Here is a 27323-nt window from a genome sequence, read left to right on the forward strand (position 1 = left end):
AGGGCATATCACAATCTGTGGTGCGAGCGTTGTTCCGGAAGGTCATTCTGACACTTCGTTATCAGAGTGAAAGGGAAAGAGTTATCAGGTTCACTTGAAGCTGCACGCCCATGTCCCACCTCACCACCATACGCAACAGCTGCGTCACAAAGGGGCGGGGTCAGCCGCCTTGCGCTCTCGTTCTGCATCCGTAATTAGACGGTTTCGGTGGAAAATTTCAAGGCGAAAACTTGGATTACGGGTGAGCTAGGAAAATTCTACAAAGTGGGATAGTCTTGTAACGCGACTGTCTCCAAATTTCCAATATAAACTTGCCCGCTAACTGCAATAATTAAAAAGTCAGTTAACAGATTTTAGTTAATTACGAGTTTAAGGGCGGCAACAATCATTTCACCTTGTGTCCGCCTGGCCGCAAAACCCGCCTGCACAAGCGGCTTCCTTCTACCACTCGTGTGTTTTTTTTTTAATCGTGAAACCTTAATTTTGAACATCCTGTATTGCTGTACAATGGAGTTGCTGTTCTGAGTTTTGCTGGATAGTTATTCCTTCGTCCCTCTCAATGCATCTGTTAAAATCAGATCAAGCACCTGTTAAGAGCAATCCTGTAAATACTGGAATCATGATACTACATACTTATAGATAAGGCACTGAACTCGCACGCCTTTACGTGAAAGACTACGATAGTATCACTATGAGTACATTAAAAAGCATATTATGAATTACACTTGCAACTTTGAAAACTCACCTGCGCGAGCAGAACGTGTGTAGCTAAGACAGCAAAAGGTGATCCCTTCCGGGAGGCAGTGACACCCACTATGCCTTTTTCGTAGGCTCACGCTGTGGTTTGGAGTTAAACAATGCCGTCTTCCCCTATGAATGAAACTGCAACTATCAGCACAATATATGACTTATGTCCTGTAAGGTCACTATCATCACATAAAATACGTTGGACACCCTATTGAAAAACCCTACAGGAATTCGCACAAGAAACATCTCACACAATCCTAAGAGAAATTCTATGGGATTATTGCCTAAATTCCTACAGATTTTGTCATAACATTTCTCACCGGATCTCTATGAGATATTATAAGGTTTCTCTTAAGGGTTTCTCATAGACATTCTTATAGCTTGTTTCTCACAAGACTCAGTCCAAATGTTCTGATATGATTTGCAGGAGCGAGTAAAGAAATGATGTTCTACACCAAGTGACAATCTGTGTAATCTGTTCACTCTTTATTTAAGCCGTTCAAAGAAAATTGCATGTGCAGAACAAAAGAACTCAGCCTTGTAGCCTTCGGTGGATCTGAGGGCCTCTCATTCAGATATCGTTTATATGCATCTGAAAGAAAAAGAAAGTAAGAACGTCATAATGTCAATTGTGACATCACGATGCTACATATGCTCTTGTTTGGAAAAGCAGGCAAAGTATGTGTGTGCGGAAATTGCATGAAGGAGAACAAATTTTAGAATACAGGCATATGGTGCAATAAAAATCATAATCTAGGCCAGAAAACACCAATTGTGATACACACGCTGAGTTCAGTCGAAGTATTAATTTATACTTGCAGGTAATGGTGACTACTGTGCGTGATAAGCTGTTTTAGTTATGATAAGGCATATCGCTGTGAAGCGACCATTACTGCGACTCATGTAGAATTCCTATCTGAGGGTAACGAACGCTGCTTTAATTGCCATGCTCTTTTTATGGACCTAACACATTCTGCTTTATGCACCTTCCGTAGTCTGCACCTTCTGTGCCCAACGTAAGACCGTAAACACATCTACATAGTGTTTTTACGGTCTTACGTTTGGTACAGAATGTTCATCATGCAGAGGGTTCCGAAAGCAGAATGTGTTAAGTCCGTAAAAACAGAAAAAATCGTCTACAAATAAAGATGCATAGTAGTCATGCATCCAGAGTAATCATGCATTTTGGGTCACCATACAAACGCGATTGTCTAAGGGCATAAAGCATAATTTGACTTGCAGAGCAAGGAAGTTGTAAAGAAGATGCAATACAAATAATCGAGCAAGACCTAAACAAATACAGCATGAATTCGTAAACACCATGCACAGCACATAAATAGCAAGACAAGAAATGTCGTTCTGTATAATTAGTAAGTGCTTTTCGTACTTTCCTTATCTCCCACACCTAACAAAAAATGAAGAGGCGTGGAGGATACTACAACTAGTAAACAAATACAATATTGGATGATTTGCTGGGGGAGATATAATTTTCTCTAGCGGCAGATCAACAATATTATAAATACACAATTTTGGAAGCTTCAGTACAGTACTTCCGATATCCGCGTACCCTTACCCTTAGTTTATATACCTCAATCATTAAAAAAAATTGACGTTATACCGAACACCTCTCGCAAACATAACATGAAACAGTAGTAAGAGGGCGGTCAGAAACTACGACAGGTCCACTCAGCAACCTCGACCACTGGGCCCTGCCCTGAGCCCTGCTAGTATTTTTCCCCGCGCTGCGCGTGTGCAGAGGGTTCTCCGCGCGCTTATAACATGCGGAGACATGCAAAGAAGGGTCATACACAAAAAGTACAAGTGAAAATATATTTATTAATGCCAATTGTAATGCCAATCAAGTTGAGATATATTTATTAAAGCCAATAGTGCTGGGAATTGTGCCAATTGTGATGCCAATCAGGTGAAGGAGAAAAACCTAGCCGAAAAACCTTCACGACCTGTAACAGAAGAAACAAAAACACAAGACAGTACATGTGAATGAAAGACGACTTATCTTTATATGACACTATATTCGCATTCAATAACACATACAATATTGTGGCCACACGGGATCATCTGGAAAAGATACATTTCAATGGCTCTGCGTGAATGGGAAAAACTTAGCCAAAAATCTGAAGCAGAAGAAACACAATACACGTAACAGAGAATATACTTATTACAGGTACGATACATTAGCATTGAATAGGTATCACAGATCAAACACAATATTTTTTATTAACTGTAATCATACACACAAGTTTTCAATGAATCAGAGGGGATAGCACATTTAATCAAAGAAGATGTTCTTAATCATTACGATTACAATCAAAATTATAAGTTTTATTATAAAAAGTCTGAGATGTGAGAACCTGATAGATGTCAGTAATTTCGAGCACATTAGCTAAGTTTAATATTCCAATATGACATAAATTTAATTAATCAATTTCTATTGAAGTGAATAGCGCAGACATAAGACAATAATTCGAATCAACACGATCAACACATAGCATTAATATAGAACCAATCATCCAACATGTAGGGAAATAATAGCTACACCATATCAAAACGAGAAACGGTCACCACATTTAATCAAAGAAGATATTCTTAATCAATATGATTATAAACAAAATTATAAGTTGTGTTATAAAAAGTCTAATATTCCTATACGTGAGAACCATCAGTGCAATAGCGGGAAGTTCTGGTAGTTGTATGTAATTAACTGTGAACAGCAGAGACCCTGGAAGACTATGGGAAACGAACACAAGAGGAAATAAAATCTATACCACTACAAAGAAGATATTCCTAATCAAAACAACAGAGTAATCTATCATTCAGAAAATCAGAAGAAAAAATCAAACTCATCAGAAAATAGACATGTTAAAAATGAACTTCACCACATAGCACACTCCTAGCCAACAAACATAACTAATGATATCTGCCCTGATTTGTTGAAGACGGGTGCCAATAGATGTATGGAAGACCATGGAACACGAACGACAAAGAATGACACCGAACACAAGAGGAAATAAAATCTATACCACTACAAAGAAGATATCTCTAATCAAAACAACAGAGGAATCTATCATTCAGAAAATCAGAAGAAAAAATCAAACTCATCAGAAAATAGACATGTTCAAAATGAACTTCACCACATAGCACGCTCCTAGCCAACAAACAGAACTAATGATATCTGCCCTGATTTGTTGAAGACGGGTGCCAATAGATGTATGGAAGAGTACGGAATACGAACGACAAAGAATGACAGGAACACAAGAGGAAATAAAATCTATACCACTACAAAGAAGATATTCCTAATCAAAACAACATAGTAATCTATCATTCAGAAAATTAGAAGAAAAAATCACTCATCAGAAAATAGACATGTTAAAAATGCACTTCACTACATAGCACGCTCCTAGCCCATAACCAGATCTAATGATATCTGCCCTGATTTGTTGAAGACGGGTGCCGATAGATGTATGGAAGACAGCGGAACACGAACGACAAGAACACAAGAGGAAATAAAATCTATACCACTACAAAGAAGACATTCTTAATCAATATGATGTCAATCAAATTACAAGTTGTATTATAAAAAGGCTAATATTCCTATACGTGAGAACCATCATTGCAATAGCGTGAATATCTGTCATAAAATTTCGAGCGCAATAGGGAATCTCAATTTCATATTCCAACATTACTCAACTTTTAATTTCTTATTAAGTGAACAGCATAGACGTAAGGAAATAACGAGAAACAACACAATCAACAGCTACAATTAATAGAGAGCCAAACCAGCGCACCATCCAACACATAGAGAAATAATAGCTGATCAAGCTATCAAAAGGCGAAATATTACAATATAGCACAGACTTAACGCTGAAGAACAGAGGAACACGCGGCGACACGTAAACAACAACAGAGGAAAATAATCTATCATTGAACACTCGTAAAATCGACCAATATACAATTTTCATTCCAACAAACACTACGAACCTTGATGGAGGTATCCAAGACGTAGAAAATATGCACTGTTTTCACTCTTTTCCTCAAAGCCCGGAGACTTTGTCTCTATCTATGCGACCATAGCACCGCGCATGCTTTATCACTCAAAGGGTTGGGGGTATATTACTTCGTCTAGCAAACGGGGCGCTCTAGAGGTCAGATAAGAGAGTTCAAAGGCGATATATTTTATTGTGCAGCGCAAATAGATGTCGATATCACTCGCGGGGATCACTATCTTTTCGCATCCTTTCCTTGAGACTGAAATCTTTTGTCAAAGTGGTTGTCAAGTCGACTAAGTTAGTAGTGATGCGATATTGTTATTGAACATGTAGAGAAGGTCCAAATTATTAATTGGTAGCGACGATACAACTCAGAGCTATGAGGCATTCCCAACTCAGAGATTATTTTTACTTATGTCAATCGAGTGAACAATTGAAACAAATACAACACAATAATTATTTCAGGCACTAAGTTCACAATTCATAGAATATCAGTCGAGTCAATACAAAACCAAAACAATAATGATAAACTTGCCGTGATAAACCGTGATAAACTTGCGTGAACTATCGCTTCCACGCGTCGATGTAGTTTACGTGGACGCGTATTGAGTATTCGCAGCACACTCCTGCACCGTTCACTACATATGTTTGAATGGCGGCGCCACGAACACCACGAACGCCACGCCACGGTCTACTAGATCATCTTTCGTTGAGGCACGGCGCCAGTTTGAGAAAGTGAAACACAGTAGAGAGCGGTAGAGAGTACTAGTAGAAAGAGAAACACGGCGCCAGTGTGTCACATGACTCAGATGGGGTTGCTGTGAGAAATTCTATGAGAAAGAGCTCTCATACAGATCTTAGAAGCCGTGAGAGATCTTACAGAGCTCTGCATCTCTTCTCACAAAAACCATCCTTGAAATTTTTCGTAAGATGCACCATCAGAAGTTCATTTAAAGGATTTTGTGTGAGAAAATATGTTCTCTGTAACAATGTCTAGTCAAACATTTGCTGCTACAAAACCAGGGGTCACTTACTCCTGTCTGAAAATAGAATGACAAAACGAACGCAGAATTATTGTAACGGTTTTAACAGACGCGCTTTTCAAACCAGCTATGAAGCTGTGCCATAGCTTGGGAGAAAAGGGCATGGAACACCGGTTTGTCACATTTCTCCATTGGAGCCACAGCCTAGCAGCAAATGGCAGCGGACAGACATACTGGGAGATGGACAGAATATCCGGTCACCCGTATCTCGCTTGGCCTCTTCCGCTCTGATGAAGAAATACCCACCAGTGCCGTGTTCCGTAAACTGTAGCTGTATGAGCTGTAGCACCGTTCGCGACAAACTAAAAATATGGGTGAACTATAAGAGACTCGCCGTTTGAAACATTTGCAGAACATCACGCAGTTCTTGAGTTTGCATATAAACATGCATTAGCAGCAGGAAGGCCGAAGAACAAGTTGAAGAGAGCAACACCAACAAGGATTGTAGCACAACATATGCCCCGCGACTCGCTAGCGTTCCCGGCGTCAGATACAACGACTGCGCGTGCGCAACGCTGCTCCAAGGAACCTCAATCCGGGTTTCGTCAACTCCCCGTCTGCTAAAGGGAGTACCGGAACGCCCTATATTCTGACAGGGGAGTAGTAACAAGCAGAAGGGAGTAACAGGTAGCCGTTACCCCTTTTCTACTCCCGAAGTACACCATTTTTTAAGAGTGTGGACGGTACGCCCAAACGGCCGACCCACGTGTTCATGAACGTAGCGGCGACCGTTGTTGCTGTAATACGTGCCATTGGGACCGCTTCTGGCCAACGTGTGAAGCGCACTACCGCTGCCAACAGGTAGCGTTGACCTTGAGATGGTGACAATGGGCACCACAATATCCATGTGCACTTTCTCGAAGCGGTCATCTGGGGGAAGAAATGGGTGAATGTTAGAGAACCTGTGCGGTTGAATTTTCGCTCGCTGGCACGATTGGCAGCTGCGGGTCCAGTGCTGTATTCGTGCCTGCATGCCTGGCCAAACGTAGCGGGCGCTGATAAGCGTTTGAGTTCCTCGTGTTCCAGGATGTGATAGGGCATGCAGCATGTCGAAAACAACTCGACGTAGGCATCCTGGGACAAACGGGCGGGGTCTTCTGGTGGGGACATTGCAAACTGCAGTTACCCGTTTCATGCCCTCCTGCATTCTCCGTCTTTGCCGCGGTGTGGAGCAGAGCAGCTGCTGGTGGATTTCTTCTGGTTCGAATGCTCTTGGACTGCGTTGGACCCGAGCTGGGTTCATGTTACCTCGTGCTGACATTAAGACTTCTTTCCGTGCTCTCCACTTCAAGAGAGAGGAAATCCAGTGTCTTCTCCAGGTCAAAAGATGGGTCTAGCGAAGTGGTGTCCGTATCATCATATACTCCACTTCGTGGACCCTCGCACGTGTGCCCGGAACCATGGGTGGACCGACGATAGCAGTCCACTGTGATCTCGTTGGGCAAGAGCGTTCAGTAGGATGTTTGCCAGCAACGTGAATTACGTCGTCAGGGAAACTCCAAGCTCTATAAGCTCCTCGCATATGCGTCTGCATGTGGTCATACAAGCGTCCAAGTCCACGAACATCGTTCCACGAAGATACTCCAGGGAGCGACCGTAGCTTTCCAAAATTATCTTGCTCGATTTTCTTGCAATCTCCGAAGCGAAGGGTTAATATGTCGATCGCATCCTCATAACGTCCAGCCGTAGCCTGTAAACCAGCAATTGCTGCCGCAGGAGGACCAAACAGGAGAGTTCTCAGGTAGTGGAACTTTTCGCAGCGGGAGTGGTCACTGTTATCGTGCGTAGCCACTCAGAACTGTTCCCAAAGGGGTTGCCATTGTGCAAGATCCACGCGGAGAGTCTGCAGCTGAAGCTTCGGTAGCCGTATCTCGCTGGACCTCCCACCGTTCGTTCTTGTGCCCGCTGAAGATGTGGACGTTACCATGTGGCTTCGAGTGGACGCGGTGACGTCCTCAATATTCGCCTTCAACAAGGCTGTTGTTCAAATATCATGGTTTTCGTATCCCAGTACGGTGGCAGCACACTACTCTTGTACAGTCCAGTACACTACAGTCCAGTACTCTCGACCCACCTGCTCGTCTGCAACAAGGGGCTCAATCTCCGTGTCTAGCAGGCTAAGCTAAGCTAGCTAAACGATGTGTCACCGCGTGCGCCACTGCAGTCAGCTGTTTATTCTTTTATAAACAACAGAACAAAAAACAAACGATGTTGATGGCGTCGAGTGTCAGCCAGTATGAGCACATCCTGCATTGACCATCCTGTGTCTAGGCATGTGCTCTGAAATGTGGTTTGGAGTGCGATGTCGTGATGCGTTTCGGTGGGTTCTCTAGCATCCTCAATCCTTGCTAGTCTTGCCCTTTGCTCTTGAATACCTCTGTTCCAGGTACGCGATCCTCCTCGTCCTCTGAAGCATCCACGGTGAGCTGGGGAGCCTTCACGATGTCAGTTCCTTGCGATGTGGCCTGGCTTTCCACAACTATACCACTTCGGCTTCGTATAGCTTCTCACCTTGCATGCACTTTCATCGATACCTTCGTTCTCGGTTTGTCGTTGCTCTTCACGTAAGAGAGCATGTCTCACTTTCTCGGGAGTTAAATCCGATATGGAACAAACATCAAACGTTCGTGCCACTGCGTTGTACGACCTCGGCAGTGCTTGAATAGCACTTGAGGCTATTTCAGCGTCTTCGAGATTATCACGAAGAACACGAAGTTGCTCACCCAACGATTCCACACGTTGCATGTGCTTTGCAGGAGTGTCTTCCTTGCCCCACTTCCAGGAGTTCAGCTCACGTCTGAGCCCTAACTTCTTCTCTAGAACCCGCCCCCGGTTCACTCGTTCTAAGCGATCCCATGCGCCTCTCGCCGTCGTCTGATTTATAACATAGCTGGTCCGGTTGCTGGAGAGTGTCTGGACTATTATATTCACAGCTTCCTGATCATTCCTGTCCCAAGAACTTCTTGCTTCTGCGGCCGTTGGTGGATTATCCTCAATAGCGGTCCATGGTCTTGCTCGAATTTCTTCAGATAAAGCAATACTTTAAACTCCTATGTTGGGTAGTCATGTCCTTCCAGCTTTTCGATATAGGTACTCTTCGACGCTTCATCAATCATCTTTTCCAGACAATCTTCCAGGTGGGCTGCTCCGTCACCGCAAAACCTTCAACCTTGCCCAACTGCAATCAGGTGTATTCAAACTGTGCCTTCAGGCCCTTCTGGGCCCATAACCCATGTAAGAAAAAGAACCGGACAGGTCCGCTCGCTTTGGTGACTGCGTGCCGAATAACGATGTGTCACCACGTGCGCTAATGCAGTCAGCAACAGAACAAAGCAGAACAGAAAACAAACGATGTTGATGGCTTCGAGTGTCAGCCGGTATGAACACATAACAACAAAGCACACACACTTCGCCTTCAGCGTTCGCGTCTTCTGCGAATACGATATTTAAAAAAGGCGAAATCAATCACAGCCGCAACAAGCTTCACATATACGAGGAGCCAAAGAAACACAATTCTCACAGTGCTGTTACTGTGACCTACTATAAAGCGGGGCAGAGCTTACCAAACGCTTATCCATTTCGCAGGATGGCGTTCCCACCGGGCACAGTGTCTGAACCTTCGCGACCAGGGAGCTGTGTCGTAAATCACGATCCCGTTGTAGTAGCTGCCACGAGTGACCAGCTGAAGGAAGCGGACATGCTCCTGACTCCGAAGGAAAGGACTTCTCTGCGATCTCTCCTTACTGATGTGTGTTCAGTACACCACCACCAGAACGCGATGCAGCGAGAGCAGCGAAGAAGCCACAGAACGAAGGTTTCCATGGAGACGACAAGGCAGAAGCACTCGTATGAAGCGGAAGACGCAATGGAGGGGTCGAGGCAAGTGCTCGATACATACCCGACGGCCGACATCCAACGGTTAACGGTGCAGCGCCGTCCTCCATTTTACAATCTTTATTGTCCATGAAGATGGTGAGGTGTGCAAGGTGAAAAATTATGGGAATGTTATTAGTTCGTCCTGCAAAACTTTGCGTTTTTTGTAACTTCACGGTTTTGCTGGTTACTTGGTTATTCGGTGGCTAACGTCTCCGGACTGTCCCATCAGCACGAAAGGCCCAGCACCACAAAAGATCTTCTAATCAAAGGGGAAACATTTCCTCCATTCTTTCCACACTTAATTAAGTGGACAACACGGGAATATTCAATGAATGTGTTGAGCCATTCGGGTTATGCTTCCAATCAATTTAACTACATAGGTGAACACAGCAGTAGGAGGCAAGCGTGCTAGTGGTTTTGTTGAATAGACAACATTTCCTTGCGTATGAGGAACGTAACAAATAAGGACGAAGGCACGGGAGTCTTCGTTCGTGTCTCCGTCCTTACTTGTTACCTTCGACAGACTCAAGGAAATGTTGTCTGTTGCACAATCTAAGCATTCTTGCCCATCACTTTAGCGCCATATTTTGAATTAGGAGATTGAACTGGAAGAGAGGGACACGGGTTGTGGTGTTAGTTTGTTCATTCGTTTTATTTTTCCAGCAATATCAATTTCCCCAGAAGCATCGAAGTGCTGATGACAGTGAACCATTCCTACGGCTTGCAGCAAACCTTCGCGAAGGACGGCTTCAGGAGTGGAACATCAAATATCAGGTGTAGAGGAAGTTAAATTTTCAGCAGATTTTCAGTTTTTTTTTTCTTCTTGCAAAAGTAGGAAAACGAGTAGGAAGAAAAAAACGATTTAATGCGGGAGAACTGAAAAGTTGTGGGAACAAAGGAAACAAGGAGGATAACCAGGAACCCATTGCTACTATGTTCTTCTGCGTGGCTTACTTGCATCTCTGAGGCAATGAAAAACAAGCGAATTTTGACAGACATAAGCATTTATAGCAACTCTCATTGGTCGCTTTGCAGCATGCTACTGGTGTATTGAAACTGTCTCGCACAGGAACATTTTAATTGCTCACAAAATAAATACTGGATGTGTATGAGAAAGAGGGTGTCAACAGAACAAGGTAGCCAAATGACTAACCGCTGCTAGAGCAGGTGCAGCGGATAGGCGATCAGGACCTCTCAGCTACAGCTTACGACATGGTGTGTACATCGACCGGGTACATTCGGAAACGCCCATTAGTACATAGGGAAAATGACGCTGCACATACGGTGCAGAACGAAACACTACAGTAGCTACAGTCGAAATATCTGCTGCGCTCGTCTTGAGGTACTTCCCTTCATACTTTCTTACCGGTTCGCTGGGTTTTCTACCCGTCTACAGTAGCTACACGGTTGGCTGCACTCACAGGATATATCTCTACTGTCTAAAAGCGGAACTCCAATACTACTGCGACGCCATCTGCTGTCGGCATCTGGCATCGGCTTTCTCTACACTAAAAGTCACATTGTTTTCTTTCTTTCACTCGTAATGTCATTCCCATTTCGTAACCGATATCGTCACTAACGTATCTACCATTTAATACACAGTGTGACGGGACAGAGCAAGGACATCATCGCCATTTCGAAGTCTAAGTTGATCATGGTCTCCACGCTGCTTCTGTTCATCATCGCCCTCTGTTTCGCCATTACAATTTATAGTTATTCCGGAACACATGGTCAGTGTGATTAGGAATCGACATTCATCGAATAACGAGTCATATACACTAAATTGATCGTAATGGCGACAGCAATGCAGTAACGTAACACAATACAACCAAAAGATAATCGATAATTCGTTGCTTTGTATAAGTCGGCTTGAGTTGTCACAGAGGGCAGCATACGGGTTAATTTCGCACACGTTAGGGCTTTCTAAGGACTATGTGGATGAGGCGTTCGTAGCACCGAATGCCAATTCCATTCCTGACACCAGCTAGGAAATGACCGCCGGCCTAGGCTCTGCAATACCCCCTTCCTAGTGCCAAACACAATCTTGATCGGCACTCGACCACGATCGTGGCTATCTTGTTCACCCACGCGGTCCGTATTTGAGGAACCAGGCTTTTATCTGACGCCATCCATCAGGGTGAGGAAGCCACTGGGCATGCGAAAGCAATGTCAGCGGTGTTAATGTAGGTCGCGAAGACGCACTTAGTCCGCACGTAAGTGTGATCACGACTGGACGCGATGTGGATCCTGCGTGAGCGCGAACAGCGTTTAAAATACCTACAGTATTTGCGATATTTAAACAAACATGTAGTATCTTCAGTTTGGTGCTGAAAGTGCGCAGAAGTCTGGGTCGCAGACATGTTGCCGTGTGACTGTCGATGTAGCAACCCTCGTGAACAAGCTGAGTTGATGATGCTGTTCTGAATATAGAGTGGAAATTACTTGATAATCGATAATGTGCGGACAGGAAAGTTTTTGCACTGCAGCTGACCGTTACCTGACCTTCTTAGTTTTCTGGCCAATCCCCGAAGATGAGAGCTCTGAGACAGCGCTCGCGAGCTCTGGTCAGTATGTCACCGCCTCTGACATACTGCAAATGTATGCAAGGGAGCGAAATACAAACCACCTGACGCAGAGCTGGGTGAAGGAAAGCGTGACTTCGGGGATTGTGACCCGAACGACTTGACAGAGGACTTGAATGCGGCTTCACCGTGTGCAGTGCGAGGGGAGACACCCTAGTGGCACTTAGCGGAAATATAGGGAGATAAGATTTGGCCTATTCCACTGGGGCTTCGGGGGTGTCCGCAGTTAAGGTCCATGCCCGTATGCGGTAGAGATGTGCTGAACCGCATGCCCATGCCCAAGAATTAAGGACAAAACGTAAAGCAGGCTTCACCTCAAGAGCCTCCCATAGAGCCCATGTATTCCGGAATGAAAAGCACGTGCTACATATCCTGCTGGCAGCGCTTTGCATTCCTTCTCTTATGGCGTCTTGCCTCTGCCAGGACAAATCTTTTGAGCCATTTTTTGGGCATGAATAGTGGCATCTTCAAGGTTCCATTCGGGTTCCAAATTTTGAACCTCTAAAGGAGGCTTCCATCATCGCACGAGTGCGTCGCGACGAAGCCTACATTCAAGGCCACGAGCAACCACAGGTCTGGGAAATGTTCCACCGCAGAAGGGACCACAACAGGTAAGAAACACAAACAAGAAATAACAATACGGGGGGCAACAATTTGTGTGCGACATCATGTGGTAAGGGTAGGATGTAAAAAACTGAAAACTTGACAGCTGTTCGTAGAACTAACAGCGTTGAGTTATAGTTATAAGGAGCAAACATGTGTACATTATGGCTATGACGAAGTCTGTTGGTATATGCTAAACTATGAGCAATCGCACAAAACATAAAATAAAGGCGTGGTCAGAGTGAACGGCACAACAACAATACATAATGACGATGAGATGGGGTGTTTCCCCGGGGTGGTACGGTACCCTACACCATTGCACGTGGAACATTATGTAAATATCATGAAGGAAGGCTGAAAATACAAGAAACAACTAAAGTGAACGGCAGTAATATTGACCAAGGGCAGCTTAAGATTACATGTACTACTTTGCATAGGAAAATGTGATATTTGAGGTTCTACGATGTGGTAGGGTTGTCAAACCAAGTTTATCTTGAAACCAAGTTTATATGAACCAAGTTTATACTTAAAAACACCGATATGTTGGTCACAGAGTATACTCATTAATTGTTGTTGATGATGTTCGATATCCACAGAAAGTGTGTTGTTCACACATCTCGAAGAAGCAGACGAAAATTCGAGAATTCCAAGTACACAATAGGATACGCGGAACAAACATGGGTTGAACAAAATACTGAGCAACGCGTCAGGTGACACAGCTTGCCGCCATAGCTGTCCTATATCACTTATATTTTGCCCTATATCGCCTATATCAGTATACTACTTTTGGATATTTAATCTTAACATATTGCTTTAACAGTAGCGCTGAACTCGCGTAAAGTCATCTTGCAACCCGACGCCAACGTGTGTGCTTCTAGTGCTTCTAAATAGTTATCAACAGTGACATCATCATATCATCATCATGGATATATACAGTGTGTATCTTTTTTAGGTGCCACAGATTGTTTATTAAAAATCTATGAGAGCCCCAGATCGACTTTTGGGCGATCCGTTTGGGCCACTAACACCCCTGGCCCGGCGGACATATTTCCTAGCCGGTCACTGGCAGCATCACTCTTTTCCGAGCAAAAAACGAAGCAGTTAGCACGCAAGTTAGAGGGCAAAGTAGCGCCTAAACAATAAAAACACGGCTAGGAAGCAAGCGAGCTGGTGAAGATGATGCATAATGTAAAACCCCGAGACTAGGGAGCACGAAAGGACAGACACAAACACGAAGTCTCAACAAACTTCGACTATGACTGACTGACACTGACACTGTACTACCTTCTGACACGGGTTTGATGATACCCGGTACGCTATAGATAGCATTGGTGTTGGCTCCGCTGGTCTCAGGTCCCCGGCTTCGCACGAAGCGGCTATCTTCTTTTGCAGTTCCTTGTTTTTCTTTTCCAGTTCTTTTACAGGGTTTTCTAACTGCGAAATTTTAATGTTGATGGTGCCCTCGTCTTCGTGTTGTACGTTAATATCTGAAGGTTTGTCTTGCTTTCTGGTAAACGAAAAGCTGCTGTCAGATTGAGCAAAAGTGTACTTCCTTCTTCCCTTCAATCAGTGGCAGTGGCTTGTATTTGTTAATGAACGTTTCGCTGACATGATCATCTTCCAATGCTTGTAAATATCCAGTCAAATTATGTGTCATGGTTTGCGTTTTGCAGTCAAATAAGGAGAAAAAGTGTTCGAGCTTCCCTCGAGCGACTACCGTTCTTCCATCAACAGTATACTGAAAGTCGCTTCCTTTGCCCATACTTAAAGCTTTAGTGTTTCTTGAACACTGCAGTTGCTATATACATGTGGAGGTTTTCAAGCGGGAACGCACAGTTTGCCTCTGCGCAGCGTGCTCAAAATTGAGACTTCGTGTTTGTGTCTGTCCTTTCGTGTTCCTTACTCTCGGGGTTCTACATTATGTAGCGCCTAAAGCCACGAGACAAGAATGACCACCACATTGCCTTTGCTTCCGGTGTTTCCATTGGTGTCAAGAAAATGATAATGTTACCAGTGCCTCCAAGGGATTCGATGCTGTCATTGGGTCAATCTCTTACCTTTGAAAATTCGTGAAGCTAATTAAGTATACGATTTTAGTTAGTCATCGAACACTGATGCGACCGGCTAGGAAAGATGCCCGCCAGGCCAGGTCTCTCATCAATTTCTAATAAAAAATTGTGGCACCTAAAAAAAGGACAATCTGTCTATCCTCATGCGTTTCCACATTGACTCCCGGAATGAGGCTTGTTCGCGAAGACCGAATGTACAATCGTACCTATGAAATAGCGCACAAAGAATGGAGACGCTTGCAAAATTTGAGACATACATAAATAAACGACTTGAAGCTGAAATAAAAGGGGGAAGTTCCAAAGACGTTACTCAAAGTGTGATGCAACATTTGCCTCAGCTTGCTAATATCTTTGGACGTCGTCACCTCTCCGCTGTCCTCGATTTCCGTTATCACCTCGCGTCATAGAGTCCGCAACTAACACGCGTGACACGCGCTGGTTGGGTTCCACATTCGAACGCGGCCTCTTTCCTCTTGTTTCTTGAATGCCGCCTTCTTCCCAGTACGTGACGTCACGTTTCTGACATCTCCTAGCCTGTAGTAAAGATGAATTTTCTTCTCTCCTTTTACATATATTTAGTCCATCCCATGCTGCGTCCCATTTGTTTGTTCGGCGATGATGTAGGTTCTTCAATACACTATTTTTCTTTTCAAGTCCTTGGCTAGAAAACCATCCTAGGCAGCGCTGCTGCATGTGGCTCACCGCGGCGTGATGCGAAAAAAACATGTATATACGTGGTCACGCGCTCCTGTCCGTACCCCTTACGTTTGGTTCCCAGGTCTATAAGCATAGTTAGGAACTTTAACGTCTCCTGACGCAGATCTTTCCCTGTAGTATCTTGCTCAAATTCTCTTACCACACCTCTGAAAAGATCCCATAACTCTACTAGTTCATCTCTGGTGTCTGAGGAGAGGATTGGAGTCACAAGGCGAGGTAGATTCTAAAGAAGTAAGTCTACATCCTTTCCTGTTAATGATGTGAATTTAGTAACCTCCGTTTTGCTGTCAGTGAGCAGTCTGACGTTCGCGCCAGTTTCCTTTATAATGTCCACTAGTTTTCTCACGGACGTGTCTTTTCCTTTCGGATCGGGCACTCTATTAGCAGTGTCTACGTCCTGCATTTTCAAGAGCAGGTTTTCAAGAAGCCGCTCGACTATTCGTATCTTCACATGCAAAACATCAGGGACAATGAAGCGGGGTTCTATGGAGAACAATGGGAGGTGCCGCACTGAGTTTTTCATGTTGTCACAGTCTTCTTTGATGCCATCTAGGGATCTTAACAGTGGCAGTTCATTAAACTCGTTAACCGGAATTGTGGTGCTACATCGTTGCCTCCAATTCGCTTTACATATTGGGCAAGGGTAGCTGGAAGAAGCGGGACTGAAGGCCTTGAAGGAGTAGAGGAAATTTCATATCAGCTCCCAAATGTAACAGCACCTTGACAAACGTGTCGTCCACATCGACACCTCCTTTCTCTGCGACATCGTTGATCTCCGCTATTACGCCACTCATTGCTTCCCGAATGCCAAAATAATTTTCGGGTGTCTTTACGACTGCGAGAAGGCGGTGTTGACATGGACTCTGAAGTGGACTCTGAACGGCCAAGGTCTGGTCGACGATGACGAAGTTAAGTATTGTCCATGTTGTAGTCTTGCTCATGTTGCATCAATCTCCCTCAATTTTGATGAGCAGCTGGTTTTCACCCCGGCGTACTCTTCTATCCCACAGGCTTTGCACATGTTCATGACATATCGACGGATTTCTGACTTGAATGATACCTGTGCTCCTGGGACGTCGCCAGGGTTTCGCGAAATCGATATACAAGAGTCAAGGAAATCACGACACTCGTCAATGCAGTTGAGAGTGGGAAGAAGAGGGAAGGCTCGCCTCAGATGCCACCACGCTGTGTTGCTCACTGTGTGTTCATCTAGTACTGAAACCACGGTATAAATCGTTTCCTGCTCGGCTTTCGTCATAGCAAAATAAGATGTGTTCGAGGGAACTGATGTACCAATATTTAACGTGACACGATGCTCTATGTAGTTAAGTTGATACCGGCCGTTATTATCTTTGTCTATCGTTCCTGAGAGCTGTAGTGCAGCTTGCGAAATATTGGCTCAAGTCTCTCCTCAATAGGATTCAGTAGATTCTGTAAAATACGTCGATCATTTCGAGTACTACCTTCTGACACGGGTTTGGTGACACGCGGTACACTAAAGATAGCATTGGTGTTGGCTCCGCTGGTTTCAGGTCCCCCGCTTCGCACGGTGCATGACGAAGCGGCTATCTTCTTTTGCAGTTCCTCGTTTTTCTTTTCCAGTGCTTTCAGAGCGTTTTCTAACTGCGAAATTTTACTGTTGATGGTGCCCTCGTCTTCGTGTTGTACGTTAATATCTGAAGGTTTGTCTTGCTTTCTGGTAAACGAAAAGCTGCTGTCAGATTGAGCAAAAGTGTACTTCCTTCTTCCCTTCAATCAGTGGCAGTGGCTTTTATTTGTTAATGAACGTTTCGCTGACATGATCATCTTCCAATGCTTGTAAATATCCAGTCAAATTGTGTGTCATGGTTTGCGTTTTGCACACAAATAAGGAGAAAAAGTGTTCGAGCTTCCCTCGAACGACCACCGTTCTCCCATCAACAGTATACTGAAAGTCGCTTCCTTTGTCCATACTTAAAGCTTTAGTGTTTCTTGAACACTGCAGTTGCTATATACATGTGGAGGTTTTCAAGCGGGAATGCACAGTTTGCCTCTGCGCAGCGTGCTGAAAATCGCAGGACTGCGTTAACGCGAACTGAGAAGCGGAGTTCTGATCCTTCTCCAGTCCGTGTGTCAGAGGTGTGGTAAGAGAATTTGAGCAAGATACTACAGGGAAAGATCTGCGTCAGGAGACGTTAAAGGAGCAGTCTAGAGGCCCACAATTTTGTTTTTGTTTTTGGTCAGTATGGAATGTTAGGCGGCCGAAAACAGTTTTCCCACAATTACTGCAACCGTAGCGAAATTGGGACGCCTGCAATAGCTCCCCGAACCTCCCGTGCGCGATACACCCTCCTTCGCCTTCACGATAGGCACGTGATGAGCGCCACCACGCGCGTCACTATGTGACGCAAGTGGTAAGGACCCTCCTCATTGGACCTGGGATCACATTATCGAGGTAAGCAACATCGCGCAGTCCGGAGCGTCTGCTGTCACTTCGGAGACGCCATGCGTTCTCCGGCTACGTGATGTCCGAAACGGAGGGTTTGAAGGCCGTCCACGGCACAACCACGATTTTTTGGGACTGCAGATACCACGGGACGAACGAGAGGTGCAGCCCGAAATTAACTGCGCTTGTACAGCGAAAACCCCGTTCTTTGCAGCCTGTCCGACTGTTCTCACCGCGCAGTTGGTTCAGTGGCTAACCGGTGGCACCACAATACCGCCGCCATCGCTTGCTTTCTGCTAGTGTGAATTCTGAGATTGCACAGAAGCCACGGATATATTACTGTTGTGATCGTAATCTTATTTTCTCAGGCTGCATATATGCTTTGTGTTTTTTTAGAAAACGTGATATAGATCATATAAAGAATAGAAGTCAACAAGAAACAGCTCGCAATGTTCGTAGGTGACGGTTTTTCCTACGAACGAATGAGGGGCTCTCTACCAACAACGTCACAGTAGAGTGGGCGTGGTCTGCAGTTGGAGCGCTCTGTCCTGTCACCGCGGCAGCGATTTTCCAAATTAATTGCACCGTGGTGAAACAACTTTGGGCAGAAATATTTTGTGGGAATGCTTTTCACATATTGCTTTACATGACAGCAATTTTCGGCCATGTTAGATACCACTTTAATGCTCCTTTAAAGTTCCAAACTATGTTTATAGACCTGGGATCCAAACGCAAGGGGTACGGACAGGAGCGCGTGACCACCTATATACATGCTTTTTCGCATCACGCCGCGGTGAGCCATATGCAGCATCGCTGCCTAGGATGGTTTTCTAGCCAAGGACTAGAAAAGAAAAATAGTGTCTTGAAGAACCTACATCATCGCCGAACAAACAAATGGGACGCAGCATGGGATGGACTAAAATATGTAAAAGGATAGAAGAAAATTCATGTGCACTTCATCTGCACCACAAACTAGGAGATATCAGAAACGTGACGTCACGTACTGGGAAGAAGGCGGCATTTAAGAAACAAGAGGAAAGAGGCCGCGTTTGGGTGTGGAACCCAAGCAGCGCGTGTCACGCGTGTTAGATGTGGACTCTATGACGCGAGGTGAGCTAAGAACGGAAATCGAGACCAGCGGAGTTGTGACGACGTCCAAAGATATTAGCAAGCTGAGGCAAATGTTGCATCATACTTTGAGTAACGTGGTTTGAACTGCCGCCTTTTATTTCAGCTTCAAAGTTAACAGGAGGACATTGTGATCGCATTGTGATCGCCAGCCATGCGAAGTTTTTCCCAACATGAAGAGGTCACTCTGAGATGTGAAAATAAAATGTTCATCGTGCTCCATTCGTATTTATTCGACCCCTACTTATACCCCTGTCAGACGTACTAATTTAGTGTCACTTTCAGCGAGTACACTTGCAATAAGTGTCATTCTTTACAAGTCACACGGCATCTTTTAGTGACACTAGATGCAAAGTACACTTACGATGAAGTGAGTTCGCCAAACTCACTTCACTTTGCCTGCAGCAATCAAGTACGTAGCCTCCACGGCAGGAATGCGTAACAAATGCTTATTTTTGGAAAAGGAAAGAAACAACCCAACCGGAATTTATATTCGGACAAGTTTGTTAAAACAGCGCTGATTTATATAAGAAAGACGTAAGGATTTTTTGGCGTGATTTACCGGTACTCTCGTTCACAGACTGCCCAGTAGAGTTCGTAATCCACTTCGCGGCAGCCATATTTGTTGACATTGCACGGTGGTTAAGTGTTTCCGGCGAAATCGCGAAATACCCGCAGTGAAGCACTGAATAACGGAAGACAAAAAAGACAGGGCGTCATGGTCTGAGGTAGAAACCCAATCTATCATAACATGAGAGGACCAAGCGAAACGCGAAAGTGTATGCTGACATCGCGGGCCAGTTGCACGCGCAAGACATAGTAAAGACCACCAAAGAGGTGAAGAAGAAGATTGAAAATTTGTCAAATAAATATAGTTGTGTTGGTTCCCAACAATTAAATTTATGACATTAAATCGACTACAACTGCGAAGAAAATCTTTATGAAATGTTTCTAGACGTAAGAAAAACGATTTTACCGAGAAAGTATGGTGCACTCCCCGATGTTTGGTGGGAGTTCAAGCTCGCCCATCGTCATCACCATGACTGCTTAGTGACACTTACTTATACCGTGTAGCAGGGGCGTAGTGAAAGTGACATTACGGGACGGAGTGCACTTCAACTAAGTGACACTAAATTAGTACGTCTGACAGGGGTATTACTAGCAATCGATGTTGCACAACTGACTGTTACGTGGTGCACGTAATTGCTTATCAACCAGTCAAACGTTTTTTCACACCTACAGAAACAAGGATGAACGAAGGAAAAAAGACGCGATAGCGAATAGCACAGCCCGAAGCAGTACAGACTGCTGAAATCGCGAGCATATACGGGTGAATCAAGATTGTAAATCTTAAGAAGCACCACGCTGATAAGACAGCACACCTGCTGGCCACGCTTGTGTACTTGAACTTCCTCCTTGAATTCTGCTCCTTCCCGTTGCACTTGATATCTCAATCAATCAGTGATCCTTGCCTTCCCTGTTGGTCTGTTGCATTGCGTGTGTCTAACGTTATCTGTTATCAATGTTTCCCAGCGTGACATACAGAAAGAGCCCGTATAGTTTTGTTGTTCCCATGATGCCCCTAGTGTAAAATGAATTTGAGTTAAGTCACCATGCCATGCGCTGTCTTATTCTTGTTCACTCCTGCAAATTTGCATGATTTATATATGACATCAACGACGGACTTGGTCGTGCAAACATTTTGACACGAAGATCATGCTTTGTGACACATATTACCCATCCAATCAGCCTCGGAGCCCCCTCTCCACTGGTGAAAAGAAAAGCTAGGAGTACGGCCGTCGGAAAACACGCACCATTAGACCGCAATAGGGATAGATTCAAGCCACTACGGGGTTAGCTATATTAAGAAGAAAGAAAGAAAGAAACAGCAATATTTCTTCCGTGGTCTGAACTCGTGCTTATTTCGTCTAGTCGTATTAGATGACAACAACAGAAGGTCGTGATTTCCAAACTTTTTTGTGGGGTGAACGACTATCCACAGTATCTAAAAAATGCAGATGACACTGACAAGGCTGACTGACATTACTGTAATCAAAAGAGAGCAGTGTAATGTGTTATAATACAAATGGATCACATGACCGCCTTTTACAGTGCTAAGCGGAGCGGTGGTGACGCAAATTATAGGAAACAAAAACTGCCTTTTCCTCGCTAGAGAGGCTCCTACGTTCGAAAGCAAGCGTCACGTCTTATAGCTGTACCATATATTGTATTGCCTTCAGGTATCCCCCCCCCAAAAAAAAAAAATAGAGAGAGCGAAAAAAGAAGAAATGAAAACAAAACAGCAGTCTATACAAGCCACTGTGTGTTCAACCACTCCGAGTTTCGGAATATCTAGATCGGTTTTATCGTTCAGCGTCACGCGCGTGCGTGCATGGTTGTCGTAGTTAACTGCTTTTACTCGCGTATCCGTAGGTTCTCTGCGCTGCCGAGCCTTCAGCCTCCAGCATTTTTTTTTCTTTTGCTCTAGACGAAACAATTTACGTCAACCCTGGCATATCCACGCCAACATTCACTCAACGTATAGATCTATCGTGCCTCAAAATATCTTGGTTGTACATGCAAACTGAATGTTGGTTGTTCGTTAGGCACACTTTAGCCCGCCAAGTTTAGTCAAGTCGTTTATTTATGTATGTCTCAAATTTTGCAAGCGTCTCCATTCTTTGTGCGCTATTTCATAACGATTGTACATTCGGTCTACGCGAACGAGCCTCGAATTATTCCGGGAGTGAATGTGGAAACGCATGAGGATAGACAGGTTGTCCTTTTTTTGGTGCCACAATTTTTGATTAAAATTTATGAGAGGCACGGATATGTCGTTTGGGTCGCTAACATAACTGGCCTGGCGGGCATCTTTCCTAGCCGGTCGCATCAGTGTTCGATGAATAACTAAAATCGTATACTTACTTAGCTTCACGAATTTTCAAAGGTAAGAGATTGACCCAATGAGAGCATCGAATCCCTTGGAGTCACTGGTAACATTATCATTTTCTGGACAAAAATGGAAACACCGGAAGCAACGGCAATGTGGTGGTCATTTTTGTTTCGTGGCTTTAGGCGCTACTTTGCCCTCTAACTTGCGTGCTAACTGCTTCGTTTTTTGCTCTGAAAAGAGTGATGCTGCCAGTGACCCCAAGGGATTCTATGTTCCCATTGGGTGACTATCCTACCTTTGATAATTAAAAAGTTAAATATCGTATTTTAATTAATTAGTCATCGAACACTGATGCGACCGACTAGGAAATATGTCCGCCGGGCCAGGGGTGTTAGTCGCCCAAACGGCATATCTGGAGCGCTCATAGATTTTTAATAAACAATCTGTGGCACCTAAAGAAAAGACACCCTGTATATATCCATGATGATGATATGATGATATCACTGTTGATGATAACTATTTAGAAGCACTAGAAGCACACATGCTTGGGTCTGGTTGCAAGATGACCTTATGCGAGTTCAGCGCTACTCTTAAAGCAAGATGTTAAGATTAAAAGTAATATACTTACATAGGCGATATAGGGCAAGATATAAGTGACATAGGACAGCTATAGCGGCAAGCTGTGTCATCTGACGCGTTGCTCAGAATTTTGTTCAACCCATCTTTGTTCCGCTTATCCTATTGTATACTTGGAATTCTCGAATTTTCGTCTGCTGCTTCGAGATCTGTGAACAACACACTTTCTGTGGATATCAAACATTATCAACGACAATTTATCAGTGTTCTCCATGACTGACATATCGGTGTCTTTAACTATGAACCTATCCTACAAAAACTTGGTTTGACAACCCTAGCATATCGTAGAACCCCAAATATCACATTTTCCTATGCAAAGTGGTACATGTAATCTTAAGCTGCCCTTGGTCAATATTACTGCCGTTCACTTCAGTTCTTTCTTGTATTTTCATCCTTCCTTCATGATCTTTACATAATGTTCCACGTGCAATGGTGTAGGGTACCGCACCACCCCGGAGAAACACCCCATCTCATCGTCATGATGTATTACTGTTGTGCCGTTCACTCTTACCACGCCTTTATTTTATCTTTTGTGCGATTACTCCTAGTTTAGCATATACCAACAGACTTCGTCATAGCCATAATGTACACATGTTTGCTCCTTATAACAACCTCAACGCTGTTAGTTCTACAAACAGCTGTCAAGTTTTTATATTTTTATATCCTACCCTTACCACATGATGTCACACACAAATTTTTGCTCCCCGTATTGTTATTTCTTGTTTGTGTTTCTTACCTGTTGTAGTCTCTTCTGCGGTGGAACATTTCCCAGACCTGTGGTTGCTCGTGGCCTTGAATGTAGGCTTCGCCGTGACGCATTCGTGCGACGATGGAAGCTTCCTTTAGAGGTCCAAAATTTGGAACCCAAATGGAACCTTGAAGATGCCACTATTCATACCGAAAAAATTGCTCAAAAGATTTGTCCTGGCAGAGGCAAGATGCCGTTAGAGAACGAATGCAAAGCGCTGCCACCAGAATATGTTGCACGTGCTTTTCGTTCCGGAATACATGGGCTCTGTGGGAGCCTCTTTTGGTGAAGCCTGCTTTACGTTTTGTCCCTAAGTCTTGGGCATCGCTTGCCGTGTGCATTCATGCCGCCACTGCTATACCGCCTCCGCCCGCGACTCTCTACAGCGGGATCTCATCCTAAGCGAGAGGTTCTACGATGAAAGATGAAAGTCACTGAAAAGGTTAGCCAGCTGTAGGACTTGAACCCACATCTTCGGGATTGCCGGTCCAAGATGTGGGTTCGAGTCCTACAGCTGGCTAACCTTTTCAGTGACTGTCATCTTTCATCGTTAATTTCTTAGGCAAATTGAGGCTTTGTATGTGTTTGTCCCTTCTATGTTGTTCCAGCCTCAAAACATCAGTTCTTTCGTGTTTCAGGTTCTACGATCGCGTCTCACAAGATGGCGAACGACAGCGAAGTTGAGTTATTGACTGTTGCGATCGTTCACATTCTTACATCTGAGCTTTTGCTAAATCAAAAATACTGACGCAAGAAACGCAAGCTTTCGGTTCATTGACAGTCAATGTCTTACACTTTACGTACTTGCACTCCCAAATTTCATCGCAGTGCCGGACCAAAATGCCATTCTAATGCAACGCTTTACCACGGAGGCAGAATTGACTTTTATTTCCTTCATAAAAACGCCAGTTGCAAAACGTCAGCCCCGCTGCAACATACCTTCCAGTTAACGACACCGTCAATGCTCTCTGTGCGGGAAGCCGGAAGAAAACAAGAACGTCACTCAACTACCGTTGACTTCCTGATTGACCGAGGGTATGCGGCATCCTCCAAAATTGTGCAGCGCCCGGTCGACGAGAAGCGGAAAGCGTAAGAGGCTTGTGCCGCCCCGCGGCAAGAGTTTACGGCGCCGCGCTGATGTTTCCTCAGCCATTCTCCGCACGTGAGCACGCGGGGGACTATATGTTGCCTTCAGCAGCGGTTACAACACGGCGCTTGTTGTGATTATAGCGATTATACAAGGTGCGTGGTAGCCAATACCGTCGAGAGCCGATATTGTTGTCAAATTGGCGCCTGACTTGATCATCAGGTGCGTTTTATAAAGGGATTGAGGATACACGGAAGTGCGAAACGTCGACTCTGCTCAGAATAAATCGAGAAGCAAATGAGATGGTGATTGTTGTTGACAATGATAGCCAATCCGAGCTGTTGGGTACCGAACCAATTTAATTGTGGCTTCTTGTGCCACATCTCACGTTGCTTTCCCAAGAGTTTCTCGGTGTACACTATCTTGCGGGTGTAAAAACTATTTACGAACTGACATTTACCAACTATTGACGACTATGCACGAACTGGCGAACGCAATGCTGTAATAACTCGTTGGTAACCACAGCTCAATTCAACGTTGTTCGCTGCTAATGGCGGACATCCCTGCGGCACGAGAGGGATAGCCCCAACCTTGTCTCCTGATTTCCGCTAAGCACCGCTAGCGTGTGTCCTCCCCTGCTACGCACGGCGATGCTGTGTTCAAGTGAACTCTAGATCAAACTGTACCTCTTAGCATCATCCATCGTTTTAGAAACGCTACGCAGCAAGCTGTACACATGCATGTACATATAGACGGTGATTTCAATTGTACGATTTGTGCAGGGAATGGTCTTAGTCTCGGGAACGGGTCCGCTTCCACTTCAGTCCACAAGGCTGGAAGGTCGAATGTGTCTACGGGTCGTTGGAAAGGCCTTTCCACCGGATCACCGAAAGAGAACAAGACAACGCAAATACCGCTCATCAGGCTAAATTCTCACGTCTTGCCAGCAGATAGTGCACAGCGACGTCGCATTGTCGTCGAGTCGAGTAGTGGACGGCGGAACTGAGAGCTTTTCCAGTCTTCAAAGCCATAAAAATTGATACGATTATAGAAATATTTCAGACATGAGTCGCATGACTCTAGAACTAAAGAAAAATGCATATTATGGAAGATAAATGAAGCATATAACGTTCGAAACACTTATGGACTGTTTGCCATGTTTCCCATTGGCAAAAACATGCTTAGTTTTGCAGCTTTCACGTCTTCATGTTAATTGTGAGTTCACTTGCTTAATGAATATCTGTCCTTACTTGTATAGAAAGATTTTTTTTATGGTGAGTCGACGCTATATAAAATGAAAGCTGCAACTCTAGTTATTTTTCCAGTCTTTGTTCATTATATACTATCAAAATGAGGGAGTTGAGGCTCAATTCTTATGAACGATGTGCGTTGTTCTTGTTATTTTCGCCGCTCCTACTTAGGCCCCCAGAAGGTGGCCAGTAGTATCTGTAAATAAATGAATGAATGAATGAAGGCTGCAGTAGCACAGCCCAGACAAGTTGCCTGAGAGTCATAATGTAATAGCGCATCTATCTGACTATAGAGATGGGGAATTTTGCATACCTCTATTGGTCTATTCATGTACACGACTCCGGCAAGACGACTACGATGTGATCCTCATTACGTCACCATTCCCAGTATCGTATCAGAATAGAAATCTTCATAGGAAGGCAAAAGGTATACGGCTTAATAAAAATGCTTCAAAGATATCCTGTCACACAATTTCAATCAATTCAATTCAAATTTCAATTTCAAAATTCCGTGAAAGTAGTAACGTCTATGGCGGGGACTCTGCCAGAGCCAAGCCGCTGTGCGGCCATGTTGAGTTGGCCGACACGGTGTACTTCGTTTGAACACACGCACATCTAAAATAAACGTTTGTGAAATTTATGCTTAAAACAAAACACTAGGGCGGTGCGGGTTTTAAAAATGTCGAATACTAATCGGATCGTGTGGTGACTACAAGCGACCCTGTTTATCGCAATCCCTACATACAGAACATACAACCACATTTTGATAATCTGAGAAATATATAGGGAAGCATGAACTAGGAAAGGATGAGGAAAAGGGTGCCACTTCCACAAGACAATTTACTCCGCTGCAGTTGCAGGTGTACCCCAGTCATTGGAAACTTCTTAGCAGCAACATTTTGAGAGGAGACGGCAGGCCAGACTCAAAAAGCTGTGGTTTGCTAGCGACGTCCGCACATCACAGGAGATGCGATCGCCTGTCCGCTAAACCTGCTCCCTTAGGTGACGGCAGGTGGTAGAGATGCTGCGCGGCATCTATCAAAAATGACGTCCTTCATGGTGACGTCCCGTCGTGTTTACAGCTATCGCTTTGAAGAACCTCGCCCCAAAAGAACCTCACGTGGCTGAGCTGTTATTGCGCGGGCCATGTCAAATCCCGGTGCCGGCTGTGCTGCCTGGATCCCCCTGTGTTTCAGACACAGTTGCCGAGGACGCACATTCCCCCAGAGCGTTAGTCGTGACGTTGCCCACCTATATGAGGCCGACAGCGGCGAGCTCTTTCGGAAGCATCACCACCACTATCACTCGAGGCACTGGGGCGCAGCTCAGTATGGTTGTACAGCGGAGGTGTGGTACTTTGCTGATGTAGAACACTTCTCCCTCCCTTGCGGCGCCTTCGCCTTCTTCAACTGGCAGCCTAGATCTCTACACGCTTCGCAATGCGCGCGCACCCGTCGGTGCGCATGTCATTACACTATCCCAACACTGATTCCTGGTTGACCAGAAGGGGAG

General features: G+C 44.6%; 1 protein-coding gene across 5 annotated transcripts in view; it reads left to right on the forward strand.

Moving 5' to 3' along the window:
- LOC135391436 (uncharacterized) overlaps positions 1-27323 on the forward strand; it is a 67165-nt gene that overhangs the window by 36710 nt on the left and 3132 nt on the right. For 2 of the 5 annotated variants that reach the window (XM_064621690.1, XM_064621691.1), the window contains exons 4-7: positions 9383-9676; positions 10337-10447; positions 11276-11403; positions 25344-26062. In XM_064621690.1, the coding sequence (XP_064477760.1) occupies positions 9383-9676; positions 10337-10447; positions 11276-11403; positions 25344-25567 (757 nt within the window). In that variant the 3' untranslated portion in view covers positions 25568-26062. Of the gene's footprint in view, positions 1-9382; positions 9677-10336; positions 10448-11275; positions 11404-24112; positions 25300-25343; positions 26063-27323 lie in introns of those variants that run through there. The other 3 variants (XM_064621692.1, XM_064621693.1, XM_064621694.1) reach the window with 3 other exon arrangements.

The sequence above is a fragment of the Ornithodoros turicata genome, chromosome 4 (genome assembly GCF_037126465.1).
Source record: "Ornithodoros turicata isolate Travis chromosome 4, ASM3712646v1, whole genome shotgun sequence".
In the NCBI taxonomy this organism is placed as follows: domain Eukaryota; kingdom Metazoa; phylum Arthropoda; class Arachnida; order Ixodida; family Argasidae; genus Ornithodoros; species Ornithodoros turicata.